The sequence below is a fragment of the Dendrobates tinctorius genome, unplaced genomic scaffold (genome assembly GCF_039654945.1).
Source record: "Dendrobates tinctorius isolate UK_male_01 unplaced genomic scaffold, ASM3965494v1 ptg000008l, whole genome shotgun sequence".
In the NCBI taxonomy this organism is placed as follows: Eukaryota; Metazoa; Chordata; class Amphibia; order Anura; family Dendrobatidae; genus Dendrobates; species Dendrobates tinctorius.
In genome coordinates, this window is record NW_027361676.1 from 27881209 (window position 1) to 27901064 (window position 19856).

Sequence of the window (19856 nt, forward strand, 5' to 3'; positions counted from 1 at the left end):
TGTTTAGGAAAACTCCTTTAAGGCCTCCTTCACAAATACTATTTTTTTTTCAGGGACTTCTCGGGAAAATGCAATAATCAGTGTGTATATTCAGCCCAGAGGTGTTCTCCCGTATTGGAAGCTCTTCCAGGCACTCCGCCACGGTTTCCATGGGCTGTGTCTGGTATTGCCACTCGGCTTTGTTCACTTGGGGGTAATTTCACACCCATTTGAAGGGTCTTATTGAGCACACAGTAAACATTTAGGATTTTAGTGTCAGTTTTTATTTTTGGTTTTGTTTCTTGCCCCTTTTTAAATACACAGTATTTTTAAAATGCGGCATTTCTTCATGTGTTTTCCCTTAAGTTTCTCTATCGGTAATGAACTGAACGTGTGAAAAACAGGAACTTTTGTATAAAAGAAGCACGTAAGGGTTTTCGCGTTCCAGAAAGTGATGTTATGTCTGTGGAATATGAAATTGCTTTCTGAGCGGTGGTAGGGCAATCTCTGAAGCCCCCAGACAATGGCGGGGCTGCACTATTGGTTTAGATAGTTTTACTCCGCACAGTCATGCTCCGATAATTTTCGGGGGGATAATTAAAGCCTTTTAACATCTCCCATATAACACATTAGGTTACAGTTAGCCAAATGTAACCAGAATGTAATTGATATAGGGGCCTCTCAACTCTCCCCCAACAGTTAATCGAGCGGTTTGCATTCATGGAGCTGACCCTTCTGTTCTTCAGGCAGATAAGTCGTTACCAGAAGAGCGGACATGAGCCTTGCGTTCCTGTGTATGGCGGTCGTGGAGACACTACTTTCTGCCGACCGTTCTCTAAGGTTGAGACCCATTAATGGTATCAGGCTGCAGTACCAGACCCAGCCCAAGGACGAGAGTGGGGCTCTAGCTGGAGAAAGAAGCCCATCCATTTTCCATAATTCCAAACAAAATGTAAAATTTTGATTTTAATTGTTGCAGGTTTTTTTTTTTTGTCTTTAACCCATTTCCTGTTGTGTTTAGTGTTAAAAGAATGAAAAGGAAAGCTTTGGTTTCTCTTGGGCGTTGTAGATTAGTGGATTTCTGCTGCCTTTTGTGGACCAGTTGCTCGTCCAATCTGTTTAGGTGCATTGTATGAAGTGCTGGTTATGTGACCATTCTCGAGGCTGGCACGGGCGTTGGTGTTTTCTAGTGGTTGGCATTCTGTCCTAAAGAGCCTGTAATCAGGAGCTGTATAAAGGAGCCTTTGTACAGAACTGACGTCATTGCGGGAGGTAACGTGTGTTCTGTTCTCCGGATACGCTACCATGGCACCTTCCCAGCAGGTCACATTATACAGATCAGTGTTGTAGACAGCACCACGTTGTGTGTATCCCTGTACCATCCTGCCGTCGGTATACGTGGGCTGCCCTGCGCTGTCCACTAGGTGGAGAGAAACTCCAACGTGTCGGGGGTCTCCTGCAGCTCACGGCCGCCATATAGTGGGGCTTAACCACATTTTGACTTCCTTTTATTTGGAACTTGTTAACACTGTCTGCATTTTTACTCATCAGCTAAATTGTAGGCAAAGTGCTGAAAAATGGCCAAAATTCAAATAAGAAGCTCAGGAAATGCAAAAAAATTCCCCAACTTGGCGGTTTCACTTCCTGTCTAGCGCGGCCCTCGGTAAAGCCGGTCTTGTGTAATCCCGCTTGTCATTTCAGAAGTCACAGCGATTCCACTTGTCATCACTTCGTCTTGGTGTCCGCATCATGGGTGCCTCCGCGATGTTATTTCTAATAATGGGAGATTTCATTACTGTAGGTTGATGACCAGTCATATTGTCTTATGTGACTATTGCCTTAATTCTTTTATTTATTGCCCTCTTTTCTTATTGTAGCCCAGATGATATTGGAAGTTGCTGGTACATCCTTCTCTCTGGTTCTGTGTTCATCAAAGAGTCCATGTTTCTCCCCAGGAGCAGGTAGGATAATGCACGAGTGAACATGTTAATGGGGTATCTTAAAAGGCTTACTGGAAATGTGTGGCTTTTTATTTTTTAATTTATATGTATAAAAGGATTCCAAGACACACACGCGTATGTAATCTTAGGTAGTATTGTATTACCTTTTTTCATGCTGATTATATATTCTTCTCATACATACTGTTTTTATCAATATTATATGTATACACATGTAAGTATGTACACTATATCTGTATATATTCATGCTTCTGTGTATTTATGTATATTTATAAACATTATAATGCCAAAAGTAGTTTGCATGAGATGAATATACAATCGGCATCAAAATACTGTAGAATTTGCTGTGATCTGTCACTGATGGAATGTGGTAGGTGTTGAATTCTTACATTTTCTGGGTGAGATTTCTGCAGACTGTTCGGAGTATGGGTCTTTTTACTTGTGCAGGTAAGTTGTGAGGTCAACCAGTGCTCGTTTCGGACCACTTGCACCAAGCAATGATCAGAAGTGAATTCCAGTGAACGATCTTTCTCCTGTCGTTGACAGCAGCACGTCTGGGTACACAAGGGGATATGCTTCCAACCAGTGATAACTTTTAGGCCTTCTTTAAAAGATGACATAATTAACGTGGAGCTGAACTGCAGTACCCTTGAACCACCACTATGCAGTGTACAGCACTGTTCTGGCACAGGCCGCAGCTGATCAGTGGGGATCCACCAATCTGACTGTGAAGACCTCCCCTAAATATAGCTCATCAATAGCAACATCTTGGAAACCCCCTTGAAAAGACATATTGATCTATCTATATCTAGATAGATTTTTTTTTTTTTTTTTTTGCAAAGGTTTGTTTGTCTTGAAAATGCCACAATCTGCCTTGCTTCCTTCCAGTGCTGACCAGTGTGGTCTCCGTGCTACTCACCGTCAGTCTTTGTTTCATGGTTTCAGTGTGGACCCCATAACTAGGTGCATTGGCGAAATGGCGCTCAGGATTTTTCCATTCCAGCAGAACAGCTCGAACTGTACCGCTAATTTCTAGATGATCACATTTTCACATTTCCAGATTTTAGTCTGTGTGTTCTGCAATAAAATTCTCCATAGTTATATAATGACTACAGCCAGTTTGGCTTATAAAGTGTGCAAAACAGTCGATTTGGGGTATTTCCACCAATTATGTGTGGCCAGTGGCCATGTGCTACTGCTGATTGGCGTTGGCCATTGCGGTGTAGGTTGATACCAAGTTGAGCTGCTGGTATCCATGTACTAAAAACATGAAGTTAAGGTCCACAAGAAAAGGGAAGTATTGTACAAAAGTGTTATTCAAACAGAACAGGCTGAGAAACATAACCTGGAATAAAATGGGTCATTTAGCGATGATCACAGGTGTTGTGGACATTAACTTCATGTTTATTGTAGGATTTAATTAAGGAGTGTCCATTTTGGATTATTGAGTTTGGTAATGATATAAAATGTTTTCCATATTATGTGTCTAGTTCAGAAGATATTGATTACATGTTTTCTATGTACTGGCTATGGCCAGCTTTAGGGACCAAATAATTATTGTGCAGAGTATATAATGTATCGCTGTTCACTATGACCTCCACTGAGCCTTTAAAGGGATTGTCTAGCCTCTATACACAGATTTGACAATCGGCAGGGGTGGACTTAAAATGATAAAATGGGGCATACTCTGCTAGTGAAAAGGCCCCGTCTCACTAAGCAATCTCGGTAGCGAGATCGCTGCTGAGTCACAACTTTTGTGACGTAACAGCGATCTCGCCAGCGAGATCGCTGTGTGTGACAGCGATCAGCGAGCGGCCCCCCTGCCGGTATCGCTGATCGCTGCAAGAAATCTCTGGACATTTCTTTGGTCGCTGGTCTCCCGCTGGCCAGCACGCATCGCTGTGTGTGACAGCGGGAGACCAGCGATCAGGTGTAAAAAATAATTAAAAAAATAAATATAGTTATTCTCACCTTCCGACGTCGCGTTCAGCCATCCTGCCTCTCTCCACGCTCCGGTCCCAGTGATCCTTTGCACGAATGACCGCGAGATGTCACGGTCTCGCGGGATAACAAAGTCTCGCGGTCATTCGTGCAAAGGATCACTGGGACCGGAGCGTGGAGAGAGGCGGGATGGCTGAACGTGACATCGGAAGGTGAGAATAACTATATTTTTTATTTTGATTCTATTTTTTACAGGATGGCCAGCGATGCCGGGTGCTCGGCATCGCTGTGCTGATCGCTGGTGAAGCTGTCTGTGTGACAGCTCACCAGCGATCACATAGCGATTTACCAGCGATCCTGACACCTTCATATCGGTGTCGGGATCGCTGGTAAGTCGCTTAGTGTGACGGGGCCTTAACCTCTGGGGGTCCAATACAGGTTCTTCTGGCATTAACAGGATTACCCACTATTATTCAGTGCAGTTTTAGGAGGTTTCACTTTAGAAAATGGCTTCTTTAACTGTAAATAACCTATAATATATATTACTAGCTGAAGAGCCCAGCGTTGCCCGTGCATAGTAACTACAGTTAGTTATAAGAAATTATAATGAATATATATATTATATATAATGTGTGTGTATAATAAAAATAAATAATCTTTATTTATATAGCGCTAACACATCCTCAGCGCTTTACAGTTTGCACACACATTTTTCATCACTTTCCCCGATGGGGCTCACAATCTAAATTCCCTATCAGTATGTCTTTGGAGTGTGGGAGGAAACCCACGCAAACACGGGGAGAACATACAAACTCCTTGCAGATGTTGTCCTTGGTGGGATTCGAACCCAGGACCCCAGCTCTGGCTGGGCCACTGAGCCACCGTGCTGAGTGCTATGTATAATCTGTGTATAGCCCCGCCCACTCCGCATAGCCACATTCACTATAATATCCCACATCATCCAGTCAGCCAGAGCCATCGGACTGCTACCCCTAATATCCCACATCATGCATTCAGCCAGAGTCACCGGACTACAACCCCTAATATCCCACATCATCCAGTCAGCCAGAGCCACCGGACTACAACCCCTAATATTTCACATCATCCAGTCAGCCAGAGCCACCGGACTACAACCCCTAATATCCCACTTCAGCCAGAGCCACCCGACTACTACCCCTAATATCCCACATCATGCATTCAGCCAGAGCCACCGGACTACAACCCCTAATATCCCACATCATCCAGTCAGCCAGAGCCACCGGACTACAACCCCTAATATTTCACATCATCCAGTCAGCCAGAGCCACCGGACTACAACCCCTAATATCCCACTTCAGCCAGAGCCACCAGACTACTACCCCTAATAGCTCACATCATCCAGTCAGCCAGAGCCACTGGACTACAACCCCCAATATCCCACATCATCCAGTCAGCCAGAGCCACCGGACTACAACCCCTAATATCCCACATCATCCCATGACGGCCGCCACACTACTACCCCTAATATCCCACATCATTCCGTCAGAGCCACTGGACTACTACCCCTAATATCCCACATCATCCCATCAGCAAGAGCCACCGGATTACTACCCCTAATATCCCACATCATCCCATCAGCCTGGGAATGGAACAAGTGCTGAGTGGAACGGTCCTATCTTCCATACCCGGGGATCCCTTTAAGAGAGGCCTGGTGTCAGAACCAAAGCGCTGGATGGATTTGCCCTGAATTCCATACCAATGATCCCTTTAACCCCTTCACGACCAATGACGCCACATAGGCGTCATGAAACCTGGTTCAAATCTGACCAGTGACGCCTATGTGGCGTCATGACTTCAAAGCCCCCCTGCGGGTCGGGTGACCGGGGTCACTGAAAGGTCACCCGACCCGCAGATACAGGGGGCTTTGTAATTCACCACAGGGGGCGTGGCTTTGCCCGCACGTGGCTACGATCGCTCTGATTGGCTGTTAAAAGTGAAACAGCCAATCAGAGCGATAGTAATATTTCATCAATGAAAATTGATGAAATATTACAATCCAGCCATGTCCGACGCTGCTGTAACATCGGACATGGCTGGAGACACCGATTCCACCCCCACCGGCGATCACCCCCCCGCAACTGAATGACAGCGGCGATCTGCCGCCGCTGTCATCATCTGCCCCCCTCCCATTCCCTCTGCTCCGCCAGCCTCCGATCCCCCCCTCACCCCACCCGGTACCTCCTGAGTCCCCCCGTCCCTCCCGGTGTCCCTCGGGTCCGGATGATGGGCGCCGCCATCTTTGAAAATGGCGGGCGCATGCGAAGTGCGCCCGCCCGAATCTGCCAGCTGCAGATTCCATTCTTTCATTTTGATCACTCTCACAGTGATCAAAATGAAAGAAAAAGTAAATAAACCCCCCGATTATCACCCCCATAGGTAGGCAGAACTAATAAAATAAAGAAAATATTTTTATTTTTATTTTTCCATTAGGGTTAGGGTTAGGGTTGAAAAGAGGGGTTAGGGTTAGGGTTAAAAAGAGGGTTAGGGTTAGGGTTGAAAAGAGGGTTAGGGTTGAAAAGAGGGTTAGGGTTGAAAAGAGGGTTAGGGTTGAAAAGAGGGTTAGGGTTGAAAAGAGGGTTAGGGTTGGAAAGAGGGTTAGGGTTGGAAAGAGGGTTAGGGTTGGAAAGAGGGTTAGGGTTGGAAAGAGGGTTAGGGTTGGAATTAGGGTTAGGGTTGGAATTAGGGTTAGGGTTGGAATTAGGGTTAGGGTTGGAATTAGGGTTAGGGTTGGAATTAGGGTTAGGGTTGGAATTAGGGTTAGGCTTGGGATTAGGGTTAGGCTTGGGATTATGGTTAGGCTTGGGATTAGGGTTATGGTTAGGGTTGGGATTAGGGTTATGGTTAGGGTTGGGATTAGGGTTATGGTTAGGGTTGGGATTAGGGTTATGGTTAGGGTTGGGATTAGGGTTATGGTTAGGGTTGGGATTAGGGTTATGGTTAGGGTTGGGATTAGGGTTCGGGGTCTGTTGGGGTTATGGTTAGGGATGTGTTGGGGTTAGGGCTGTGGTTAGGGGTGTGTTGGGGTTAGGGCTGGAGTTAGAATTGAGGGGTTTCCACTGTTTAGGCACATCAGGGGGTCACCAAACGCGACATGGTGCAACCATTGATTCCAGCCAATTTTGCGTTCAAAAAGTTAAACGGTGCTTCCTCCCTTCCAAGCCCCGACGTGTGCCCAAACAGTGGTTTACCCCAACATATGGGGTATCAGCGTACTCAGGAAAATTTGCACAACAACTTTGGGGGTCTAATTTCTCCTGGTACCCTTGAGAAAATAAAAAATTGGGGGCTAAAAAAATATTTTTGTGGAAAATTTTTTTTTTTTAATTTTCACGTCTCTGCGTTATAAACTTCTGTGAAGCACTTGGGGGTCCAAAGTGCTCACCAGGCATCTAGATAAGTTACTTGGGAGGTCTAGTTTCCAAAATGGGGTCACTTGTGGGGGTTTCTATTGTTTAGGCACATCAGGGGCTCTGCAAACGTAATGACGACCGCAGACCATTCCATCAAAGTCTGCATTTCAAAACGCCACTACTTCCATTCTGAGCCCTTACGTGTGCCCAAACAATAGTTCCCCCCCATATATGGGGCACCAGCGTACTCAGGACAAACTGTACAACAACTTTTGGGGTCCAATTTATCCTGCTACCCTTGTGAAAAAAAAAATTGCTGGCTAAAAATCATTTTTTTTTGAGGAAAAAAAAATATTTTTTATTTTCACGTCTCTGCGTTATAAACTTCTGTGAAGCACTTGGGGGTTCAAGGTGCTCACCACACATCTAGATAAGTTCCTTAGGGGGTCTAGTTTCCAAAATGGGGTCACTTGTGGGGGGGGGTTCCACAGTTTAGGTACATCGGGGGTTCTGCAAATGTAACATGATGCCCGCAGACCATTCCATCAAAGTCAGCATTTCATAATGTCACTACTTCCCTTCCGAGCCGCGACGTGTACCCAAACAGTGGTCATCCCCCACATATGGGGTATCAGCGTACTCAGGACAAACTGGACAACAAATTTTGGGGTCTAATTTATCCTGATACCCTTGTGAAAATAAAAAATTGCGCACTAAAAAATAATTTTTTGAGGGAAAACATTTTTTTTTTATTTTCACGGCTCTGCGTCATAAACTTTTGTGAAGCACTTGAGGGTTCAAGGTGCTCACTACACATCTAGATAAGTTCCTTAGGGGGTCTAGTTTCCAAAATGGGGTCATTTGTGGGGGAGCTCCAATGTTTAGGCACACAGGGGCTCTCCAAACACGACATGGTGTCCGCTAACGATTGGAAGTAATTTGCATTTCAAAAAGTCAAATGGCGCTCCTTCCCTTCTGAGCCCTGCCGTGTGCCCAAACAGTGGTTCCCCCCCACATATGGGGTACCAGCGTACTCAGGACAAACTGGACAACAAGATTTGTTGTCCAATTTCTCCTGTTAGCCTTGTGAAAATTAAAAATAGTGTGCTAAAAATCATTTTTGAGGAAAAAAAAAATATTTTTTATTTTCACTGCTCTGTGTTATAAACTTTTGTGAAGCACTTGGGGGTTCAAAGTGCTCCCTACACGTCTAGATAAGTTCCTTAGGGGGTCTAGTTTCCAAAATGGGGTCACTTGTGGGGGAGCTCCAATGTTTAGGTGCACAGGGGCTCTCCAAATGCGACATGGTGTCCGATAACGATTGGAGCTAATTTTCCATTCAAAAAGTCAAATGGCGCTCCTTCCCTTCTGATCCGTGCCGTGCGCCCAAACAGTGGTTTATGACCACATATGAGGTATCGTTGTACTCAGGAGAAATTGCCCAACAAATTTTAGGATCCATTTTATCCTTTTTCCCATGTGAAAATGAAAAAATTGATGCTAAAAGAAAATTTTTGTTGGAAAAAATAAAATGTCCATTTTTTCTTTCCACATTGCTTTAGTTCCTGTGAAACACCTGAAGGGTTAATAATCTTCTTGAATGTAGTTTTGAGTAGCTTGAGGGGTGCAGTTTTTAGAATGGTGTAACTTTTGGGTATTTTCTGCCATATAGACCCCTCAAAGTGACTTCAAATGTGAGGTGGTCCCTAAAAAAAATGGTTTTGTAAATTTTATTGTAAAAATGAGAAATCGCTGGTCAACTTTTAACCCTTATAACTTCCTAACAAAAAAATATTGTTTCCAAAATTGTGCTGATGTAAAGTAGACATATGGGAAATGTTATTTATTAGCTATTTTGTGTCACATAACTCTCTGGTTTAACAGAATATAAATTCAAAATTTGAAAATTGCAAAATTTTCTAAATTTTCACCAAATTTCTGATTTTTTGACAAACACAAAAATTATCAACCTAAATTTACCACTAACATGAAGCCCAATATGTCACGAAAAAACATTCTCAGAATCGCTAGGATCCGTTGAAGCGTTCCTGAGTTATTACCTCATAAAGGGACACTGGTCAGAATTGCAAAAAATGGCCTGGTCATTAAGGTCAAAATAGGCTTGGTCATGAAGGGGTTAATAGAAGCCTGGGGTCAGTGCCAAAGCGCAGAGTGGATTTGCCCTCACTTACGTAGCGGGGATCCCTTTAATAGAAGCTTGGGGTCAGAAACAGAGCACTGAGGGAGGTGTCCTATCTTCCATACTGGAGATCCCCTTAAGAGGGAAGATGTGCTTATGTGTGATGGGTATATGGGCACTGGACTATGGGATGGAGGATGTATGATGGGTATATGGGCACGGGAGGGGGGATTCATTTCTGTCATGGCTGGGAGCTTATGTTTCTGGGGATGCTAGATTTCTCCCATCCGGTCAGTGTCTGCTGAGGTGAAAACAAAACTGTTGCTCATCGCAACCAATCACAGCTCATTAAATAGCTCTGGTGAAATGAAAGATGCTTAGTGATTGGTTGCTATGAGTAACAGTTTTCCTTGCAACCAATCTCAGCTCAGCTTCTTTTAAACAGCTCTGGTGAAATGACAGATGCTTAGTTATTTGTTGGTGATACACACATACATTCAATTTTGTATATATAGATAAAAAAGAAAATACAAAGGCAGCAATGATGGACAGGTTGGTCCTTTTGTGTAAAGCTTTGATCATTATTTGACTCCTTTGAATACATTTTTAGAGAATATACCCACTACATGACAAACTAAATCCCTTTTCTAACCACATAATGTAAATTTCCATCACATGGGGCGCAGAGGGTGCACCCAGCGAATGTCCGCTAGCTCCTATTGCTCCTATTTAGCAATATAGATGCTTCAGTGGCATGTAAATGGCCTGCTAGCCATGTGCGCTGGTATCCATTGGCCTTCGGTGCGATAGCGGGGGACTGATGGGTGGCTGACCTTCGTAGCAGAATGTCGGTCTTCCTATATATTGCATTACAAGTATTGCAGCATTTAGAATGTGCACCTAAATAATCGCTGGTTCAAGTCCACGAAGGGGACTGAAAAATAAAGTAAATTGTTTTTTGAAAATCTAAAAAATGAAATCACCCTATTTTTGCATAAAAAAAAAAAAAAGTATTTGGTATTTCTGCATCTATAAAAGTGCTATCAATTAACCCCTTAATAACCGCCAATGCGTCTTTCTCTCTCACCCATGACAGCACCACGGAGAGAGGGGATCCGCCCTTCAGGGACAGGAACCTACAGAAAAAGGGTCGGTACCTCTCCTCCGCCTTCAGTTGGGTTCCTGTCCCTGACGGAGGGACCCACAGTACGGCGTACCTGTGAGGAGTCCGGGGCCGGCCTGTCCGGGTATCGGCAGCGGGGAGGCCCCTGTCGCGGCAGGTGCGGTGCCCGAAGCCGCCACCGCCGGGGCCGATGCGGGCTGCCGAGTGAGCGGGGGGGGGGGAGAGACGCCGGAGTCGCCGCTCCGGAAAGGAGGTTGGGGCTCAGCGGGACCCGGTGGCGCATGGGCAGCGCCATGGTACGGAGAGTACCAAGATGGCTGCTGCCCCGGAAGTAGACCAACGACTTCCAGGTCCCGGAACCGGGCGCATGCGCAGGAGCGCGCTTCCCGACCAGCGCGTGCAGGGGGAGCCGTGACGTCACGCAGCGCCAAGTTTAAAAAAGGTGAGGTGCAGAAACTCCTGGCTGGAAGCGATCCTAATAATGGAGGATAGCGACCAGCAACAGGAGCAGAGGCAGCAGCTGAAACAGCAGCAGCAGCACCACCAACACCACCACCGATTAAAAGGAACGAAACACAGTGCCGTTCCAGCAGTCACTCCACGCGGCGTAGCACGTCAGCAGCGAGGAGCAAAACGCCACCAGGAGATCAGCCTATACAGGACCTGACTCCGTCTCCCGAACCGGTACCTGCAGCCGCGCGCCTTTTTTTGGGGTAAGTGATCTTCGTGAATGTCACCCTTGTAATGCAATCCCTCTCCCTTATTAGGGAAAGAAGGAGGCTAAAAATAAGAACAGGGAATGTCCCACTTGCGCTAAACCCCTACCGGTATCATGGGAGAAAAATCTATGCGAGTCCTGTACAAAAGAAATTGTTTGTCAGGAGACTCCAGATTTCGCATCTGACCTAAGGGCCGCAATTAAATCAGAGGTCCAGAGTGCCCTCGAATCCCTTAAACATAAGGATAAAACGAGGAAAAAAGACACGGTAGAAACCTCCCAGTCAGACTCTTCCACATCGGGAGAAATCTCGACTAAATCCTCAGAATCCGGCTCCTCATCCTCAGACGAGGAAACAGGAGGACGCCATTGTTTTCCCCTAGAAGAGGTAGACAAACTGGTGAAAGCTGTAAGGTCTACCATGGGGGTATTGGACCCGAGGCCAGATAAGACAGTCCAGGACATAATGTTCGGGGGGCTAGGCCAGAAAAAACGGAGAGTATTTCTGCTAAACGAAATCGTCAAGGGTCTAATCAAAAGGGAATGGGACAAGCCAGACAGGAAAAATACTACAGTCCCTTCCCTTAAAAGGAAATATCCCTTTGAGGAGGAGGCATCCACGTCTTGGGACAGAGCCCCGAAACTCGATGTGGCAGTCGCTAAAGCCTCAAAGAAATTCGCCCTCCCCTTTGAGGACATGGGCACCCTCAGGGACCCCCTAGATAAGAAGGCGGATACCTTTCTAAAGGGGGCTTGGGAGTCTGCAGGCGGTAACCTCAGGCCAGCGATAGTGGCGACATGTACCTCAAGAGCCCTAATGGTATGGTTGGACCAACTTGAGAAACAGCTGAGGGAAGGGACACCTAGAGATAAAATTCTAGATTCTATCCCAGTAATAAGGGGAGCGGCTGCATTCCTAGCAGACTCATCGGCCGATTCAGTCAGACTGTCGTCCAAAACAGCAGCACTTTCAAACGCGGCCCGAAGAACGCTATGGCTTAAAAGTTGGCCAGGGGACCTTCAGACCAAAATGAAATTATGCTCCATCCCCTGTGAAGGAAAATTCCTTTTTGGGGAAACGTTGGATGACATCCTCCAGAAAGCAGGGGACAAGAAAAAAGGATTCCCAAATTTAGGGCCAGCGGCATTTAAAAGACCCTTTCGGAATAGGAGGTTTTTTCAGAGAAGACCACCAAGGGAACAAAAGTGGGATGATAAAAGAAGAGAGAGAGGCTTCTTCTTTAATAACTCTCCCCGGGACAAAAAGCCCTCCAAGTGACAGTACGCCAAGGGTGGGAGGAAGGTTATCCTTTTTCCTTCCAGCCTGGAGGAGAATTTCAACAAACCCCTGGATAATAAAACTAATCCAGGAGGGCCTAAGGATAAACTTTTTCTCTCTCCCACCTCAAAAATATGTAACAACGCCGCTGAGATCCAGCATGCGAGAACAGGAAGCGCTTGAAAGCGAGGTTCTAGGCCTAGTAAAAAAAGGAGTCTTCCAGGAGGTCCCCCTGCAGGATATGGGCAGAGGGTTCTACTCCCCTCTTTTTCTAGTGACCAAACCAGACGGCACCTTTCGTACAATTATAAATCTGAGAAAGCTAAACAAATACGTCAAGAACCAGAGCTTCAAAATGGAGTCGATCAAATCTACCACCAAAGTCCTGTTCCCAAACTGCTACATGACGGTGTTGGACCTCAGCGACGCTTATTATCACGTCCCTATCCACAAAGACTCCAGGAAGTATCTGAGGTTAGCCGTCTCAATAAAAGGCAAGGTCAAAGAATTTCAGTACAGAGCCCTGCCGTTCGGAATATCGATAGCCCCGCGAGTATTCACCAAAATAGTAGCGGAAATGATGGCTCATATAAGGGAACAAGATATAATAATAATCCCGTATCTAGACGATTTCCTAATAGCGGGCAGCTCGGCTCAAAAATGCAGGGAACAGAGAGACAGGGTGATGAACACTCTACAAGACCTGGGCTGGCTTCTAAATCTAAAAAAATCAAGATTGGAGCCCAGCAGGGTACAAGAATTCTTGGGCCTAACACTAGACTCAAGCATTCAGGAGTGTCGCCTCCCAAACCACAAAAAGGAGAAGATCGCTCAAATTACAGCAAGAGCAATCCAAAATCCCGCCATGACACTAAGGAAGGCCATGTCACTGTTGGGTTCACTATCTGCTTGCCTACCAGCAGTTCAATGGGCTCAGTTACACACGAGAAATCTCCAGTGGGACATATTGGCCAACCAGGCAGTAGTAGGGGGACACCTAGAGGGTCGCATTACCCTAAATTCAAGCACTATTCATTCCCTAGCTTGGTGGGGAAACCAGGAGAACCTGTCCAAAGGGATCCCCTGGGCACCAAAGATAACACACGTAGTGACAACAGATGCCAGTCCCACAGGATGGGGAGCGCACATGAACAACGAGGTGACTCAGAGCGAATGGGGAAATCAAGAACTAAGAGCCTCCTCAAATCAAAAGGAGCTTCTAGCAGTAGGCTATGCCCTAACACACTTCCTACCCCTACTCCAGAACCACCATGTCCGTATCCTTTCGGACAATCGGGTCACAGTGGCCTATACAAACCACCAGGGGGGAACCAGGTCCCGAACCCTAATGGACACATCCGCCAAAATCCTCAAACTAGCGGACGCAAACCTATTATCTCTGACAGCCCTACACATCCGCGGTACAGAGAATCAAAGGGCAGACTTTCTGAGCCGCACCCAATTGCGACAGGGGGAATGGGTACTAAAGCAGTCCATTTTTCGGCAGATTGTAAAAATGTGGGGGACCCCAGACGTGGACCTGTTCGCCGACTTCAAAAACAAAAAAGTAGATGCCTTCTGCTCCCTAGATCCCAGGGGGAATCCTCTAACTCTGGACGCATTTATGCTCCCATGTACACAAAATCTAATATATGCCTTTCCCCCAATCATGCTCATTCCAGCAGTCCTAAAGAAAGTCAGGCAGGACAGGGCAAGAATGATACTGATAGCCCCCTTCTGGCCCAAAAGAACCTGGTTTTCCTGGCTAAGAATGCTCTCAGTAACCGACCCATGGGTCCTACCGGATCTCCCGGACCTGCTATCGCAGGGCCCAGTGCTACATCCTCAGGCACCGAACCTCCATTTAACAGCATGTAATTTGAGAGGGCACTGATGAGGGACAGGGGTTTTTCAGAAAACCTGATAACTACACTACAAAAGAGTAGGAAACCGGTTACAATGAGAGCTTATGGTAGAATATGGAAAAAATTTCTATCCACCTCTAGGGCAAAGGTTCAGGACGGGGTTCAGATTGATAAGATCCTAGAATTCCTACAAGTGGGCCTAGAACAGGGTCTGGCGGTCAACACATTAAAAGTACAAATAGCGGCATTAGGCGCCCTCTATAACCATGATGTGGCGGGTGACCCCTGGGTAGCACGGTTTATTAAAGCCGCAACCAGATCGAGGCCAATAGCCAGTCAAAGATTACCATCATGGGACCTGAATCTTGTACTTTCAACACTGACAGGCCCTCCGTTTGAACCAATTCACTCGGCACCCCTAAAAATCCTATCTCTTAAAACTGTGCTTTTGGTGGCACTAACATCAGCCCGAAGAGTGAGCGATATTCAAGCCTTGTCAGCGGGGCCTCCTTTCACAAAAATCCTAGAGGATAGAGTTATCTTAAAACCTGACCCAGCCTATTTGCCCAAAGTGTCATCACATTTTCACAGGTCCCAGGAGGTAGTCCTTCCTTCCTTCTGCCCAAATCCAAAAAATAAGGGGGAAGAAAAGTTCCATACTTTAGATGTTAAAAGGTGCCTAGTACAGTACTTAGAGGCCACCAAAAAGTGTAGGAAGGATTCAAGGAAGGCTCTCTTTGTATGTTTCCAGGGTCCTAGGAAGGGGCTCAAGGCATCCAAGAGTACCCTGGCAAGGTGGATAAGGGATGCGATTGCCCTGGCATACTCATCCAGTGGGAATACCATCCCAGAAGGGCTGAGAGCTCATTCCACAAGGGCAATGGCGACCTCATGGGCTGAAAGATCTGAGGTATCAATAGAACAAATCTGTAAGGCGGCCAACTGGTCATCACCTTCGACCTTTTTTAGGCACTATAGATTAGATCTAGCCTCTACATCTGACCTGACCTTCGGGAGAAGGGTCCTTCAGGCGGTGGTCCCTCCCTAAGCTACCAATCTCTGAAATTCTCTCCGTGGTGCTGTCATGGGTGAGAGAGAATAGCTTAGTTACTCACCGATAACGGTGTTTCTCGGAACCCATGACAGCACCCGCTTATTCCCCTCCCCTTCACGAGTATGGTGAGCACGTGTTATTGTTAGTAGAGTGTTTCCGTTTAGGCACGGTGCTTTGATAAGTAAGCAGTATTATAATATTGTGTATGTATTTCTGTTGTCTAACTAACCTGGAGACCCTCTTATGCTCTGTAACCAACTGAAGGCGGAGGAGAGGTACCGCCCCTTTTTCTGTAGGTTCCTGTCCCTGAAGGGCGGATCCCCTTTCTCCGTGGTGCTGTCATGGGTTCCGAGAAACACCGTTATCGGTGAGTAACTAAGCTATTTTATTGACCTGAGACATAAGAGAATAGCCTCCCCATACAGGTGACAATCCAGCAGCTATTGGCTGTACACTATAGCTGACAACTTGCTGCATCAGCCACATCTGTCCATATCAGTTTAACCCTTTTAGTTGCTGTCAATAGTGACCACATCATAAAAATGATTAACAGAGTGTGGAGGCTTCCACTTTATCCCAGCTGGTGCCCTCAGATCATGATTCTGTGGTCCTAATGTTTGCCATGGCAATTCACAGTCAAATAGAGACCTTATAGTCTCCTGGCTACAGTGGCTGTTTATAAGTCAGTGACATTTAGGCTATGTGCACACGGTGCGGATTCTGCTGCAGATCCGCAGCGGTTTTGGCCCTGTGGGTCCGCAGCAGATTTAGGTGTGTTGTACAGTACCATTGTTTTCAATGGTAAACTGAAAAACGCTGTGCACATGCTGTGGATTTTTCCACGCGGATTTGCTGCGGGTTTAAATCCGCAGCATGTCAATCCTTTGTGCGGATTCCGCTGCGGTTTCACACCTTCTCCATTGTAGAGGTGTGAAACTTCAGGGCTAAACCGCAGGCTAATCCGCAAGTAAACCGCAGGTCTTTTTGACCTGAGATTTTACCTGCGGATTTTTACAAATCCGCGCAGAAAAATCCGCAGCACCTTTCACTACGTGTGCACATAGTCGTAGGTGGTAAAAATACATTTTTTAATTCCTGTCATGTCACTTTGCATTCATTCCTGAACAGCACCTGAAGGGTTAATAAACTATCTGACAGCAGTTTTCAATATGTCAGGGGGCGCGGTTTTTTAAAATGGTATCACGTTTGGGGTTTTTCATTATATAGGACCCCCAAAGTCACCTGAATAGGTCCCTAAAAAAATAAATTTTGTAAATTTACTTGAAAAAATGAATAATTACTGCTACATTTTTAAACCTCCTTAAAGTCTAACAAAATAAAATAACATTTTACAAATGGTGCTGATGTAAGGCAGACTGTGGGAAATGTTGCTTATTAATGTTTTGCTGTGGTATGACTATCTGGAGTATAGGGGTAATCAGTCAAATTTTGATGACTGCGTATTATTATTATACATTTTTGTCAAATTTCTGATTATGTTTCATAAATAAACACACAACATATCAACCTAAATTTACCATTATCATAAATTATAGTGTGTCACGAAAACAGTCTCAAAATCACTGGGATTTGTTGAAGCGTTCCAGAGTTATAACCACATAAATTGACAGATGTCAAAAATTTGGCCCGGTCACTAAGGGGTTAAGAGGTAACATTATTTAAGCTGTACTTTAAACACCAAAAAAAAAAACAAAAAAAACCCCTTCACAATTGCATTTTTCGGTAGCCGTATTTCCTCACTAAAAATGCAGATGCCAGCTTGGCATGTAGGAACGTGCTGACACCGCTCCAGCAACTACATATATATTTTTTAAGCTCCTGGTTTCAGAAAATGGAAATGCAAATCCCAAATGTTTTTTTTTTTTTTTTTTTAAACAAAGTTTTCATTTTTATCTTAAAAGTTTAGTATAGCCAGAATTGTACTGACCTGAAGAACCAAAGTGTCAGGTTATTTTTTACTGCACAATAAACCCTGAGGAAAACAAAACCCCACAAAATCCATAGCGGATTGTGTTATTCTTATTTATGTTTACAATGTTCCTGCATTTGAATAGTATACTGTGTATACAGCAGTGTATAATGACTGGTGTCATTCAGAAGAACATCTTGTTCCGCAAAAAAAACAACAAGCCCCCAATATGGTTGTGACGACAGAAAAAAAAATTATGGTCCTTTTAGGTAGGGGAGGAAAAATAAAAGCATAAAGACAGAAAATGTACGGGTTAAAGGGAATCTGTCACCCCTTTTCTCAATATGAGCTGCCGGCGCAAGCATCAGGGGCGTATCTACAGCATTCGTAGATAAGCCCCCGATGTAACCTGAAAGATAAGAAAAAAAAAAAAAAGTAAAGGCCCCATCTCAAATAACGAGATTGTTAGCGAGATTGCTGTTGCATCACCGATTTTGTGACGCAACAGCGATCTCGTGATGTGCGACCGGGCCCCTGCTGCGATGTCGCTGATCGTACTCTAATGTCCTGGGCCATTTTTTTGATCGTTGGCGTCCCGCTGGCCAGCGTGCATCGCTGTGTTTGACGCCAACGAGCGACCTCGTTGGCGACTCAGAACTCAGGGATGCAGACAGGAGTCGTCAGAATAGCTGCTGTGTGACAGGGTACCAAGGACTGCCGAGGTCGTTATACGGATCGCCGGATCGTTGCTGCGTCGTTGAAGAGATCTGCCTGTTTGACAGCTTACTAGCGACCATTTAGCGACGCACCAGCGATCCTTACCAGGGCTAATCGTTGTCGGGATCTCTGGTGCGTCACTTAGCGTAACAGTACCCTTAGATTATACTCACCGGGGGGGAGGCGGTACGGTCCGATGGGTGTCGCGGTCCGATCAGGCGCCTCCCATCTTCATACGATGCCGACCTCTTCTTTCCTTCATGTCGTTGCTCTGGTGCAGGCGCACTGCTCTGCCCTGTTGAGGGCAGAGCAGAGTCCTGCAGTACGCAAGTGCCGGGAGAGGTCAGAGAGGTCCGGCGCCTGCGCACTGCAGTATTCTGCTCTGCCCATCAGGGGCTTATGCTGTAGATAAGCCCCTGATGTCGGTTTTGGCAGCTCATATTCGAAAAATGGGGTGCCAGATTCCCTTTAACAATCCATTTTCTCTCTATTTTTTGGAGCAAGTACATCATGGCTGGGCTGACCGCCATATTTCTGAAGTCTCCTGAGAATGTTATCAGACACATGCGTCCATAGGGAACAAATGGGCAAAGCTTCGGAGACTCACCCCGTGTTGTATGTTTATCAAGCTTTCTGAGCAGAAAACATTGGCAGGGCGACCTGATGTTCCCAAAAGCCCTGCTCTGCATCCATCCTCTGGTTGTGTGCCCTGCTGATGAATGTTGGCATCCGCCGCATTGGGACTGGCACACCGCTCGGACATTGTGCCACAATCGTACAGCTCCCTCTATGTTCGTTTGGTAACAAGAATTTGACTTGGTGGTTTGAGAGAAGGACCCGGTGTTTTTGTTTAGTGTGGCGTCCGTCATGTACAGTGCATACAAGTAGTATTCAACCCCCTGCAGATTTAGCAGGTTTACACATTCGGAATTAACTTGGCATTGTGACATTTGGACTGTAGATCAGCCTGGAAGTGTGAAATGCACTGCAGCAAAAAAGAATGTTATTTCTTTGTTTAATTTTTTTTTAAATTGTGAAAAGTTTATTCAGAGGGTCATTTATTATTCAACCCCTCAAACCACCAGAATTCTGTTTGGTTCCCCTAAAGTATTAAGAAGTATTTCAGGCACAAAGAACAATGAGCTTCACATGTTTGGATTAATTATCTCTTTTTCCAGCCTTTTCTGACTATTTAAGACCCTCCCCAAACTTGTGAACAGCACTCATACATGATCAACATGGGAAAGACAAAGGAGCATTCCAAGGCCATCAGAGACAAGATCGTGGAGGGTCACAAGGCTGGCAAGGGGTACAAAACCCTTTCCAAGGAGTTGGGCCTACCTGTCTCCACTGTTGGGAGCATCATCCGGAAGTGGAAGGCTTATGGAACTACTGTTAGCCTTCCACGGCCTGGACAGCCTTTGAATGTTTCCTCCCGTGCCTAGGCCAGGCTTGTCCGAAGAGTCAAGGCTAACCCAAGGACAACAAGGAAGGAGCTCCGGGAAGATCTCATGGCAGTGGGGACATTGGTTTCAGTCAATACCATAAGTAACGTACTCCACCGCAATGGTCTCCGTTCCAGACGAGCCCGTAAGGTACCTTTACTTTCAAAGCGTCATGTCAAGGCTCGTCTACAGTTTGCTCATGATCACTTGGAGGACTCTGAGACAGACTGGTTCAAGGTTCTCTGGTCTGGTGAGACCAAGATCGAGATCTTTGGTGCCAACCACACACGTGACGTTTGGAGACTGGATGGCACTGCA

The 19856-nt window shown here is 45.8% G+C and overlaps 1 protein-coding gene across 10 annotated transcripts in view; it reads left to right on the plus strand.

The window, feature by feature from the left end:
* RAPGEF2 (Rap guanine nucleotide exchange factor 2) overlaps positions 1 to 19856 on the plus strand; it is a 246659-nt gene that overhangs the window by 106671 nt on the left and 120132 nt on the right. For all 10 annotated transcript variants that reach the window (XM_073576748.1, XM_073576778.1, XM_073576703.1 and 7 more), the window contains exon 4: positions 1857 to 1940. In XM_073576748.1, the coding sequence (XP_073432849.1) occupies positions 1857 to 1940 (84 nt within the window). The remainder of the gene's footprint in view (positions 1 to 1856; positions 1941 to 19856) is intronic.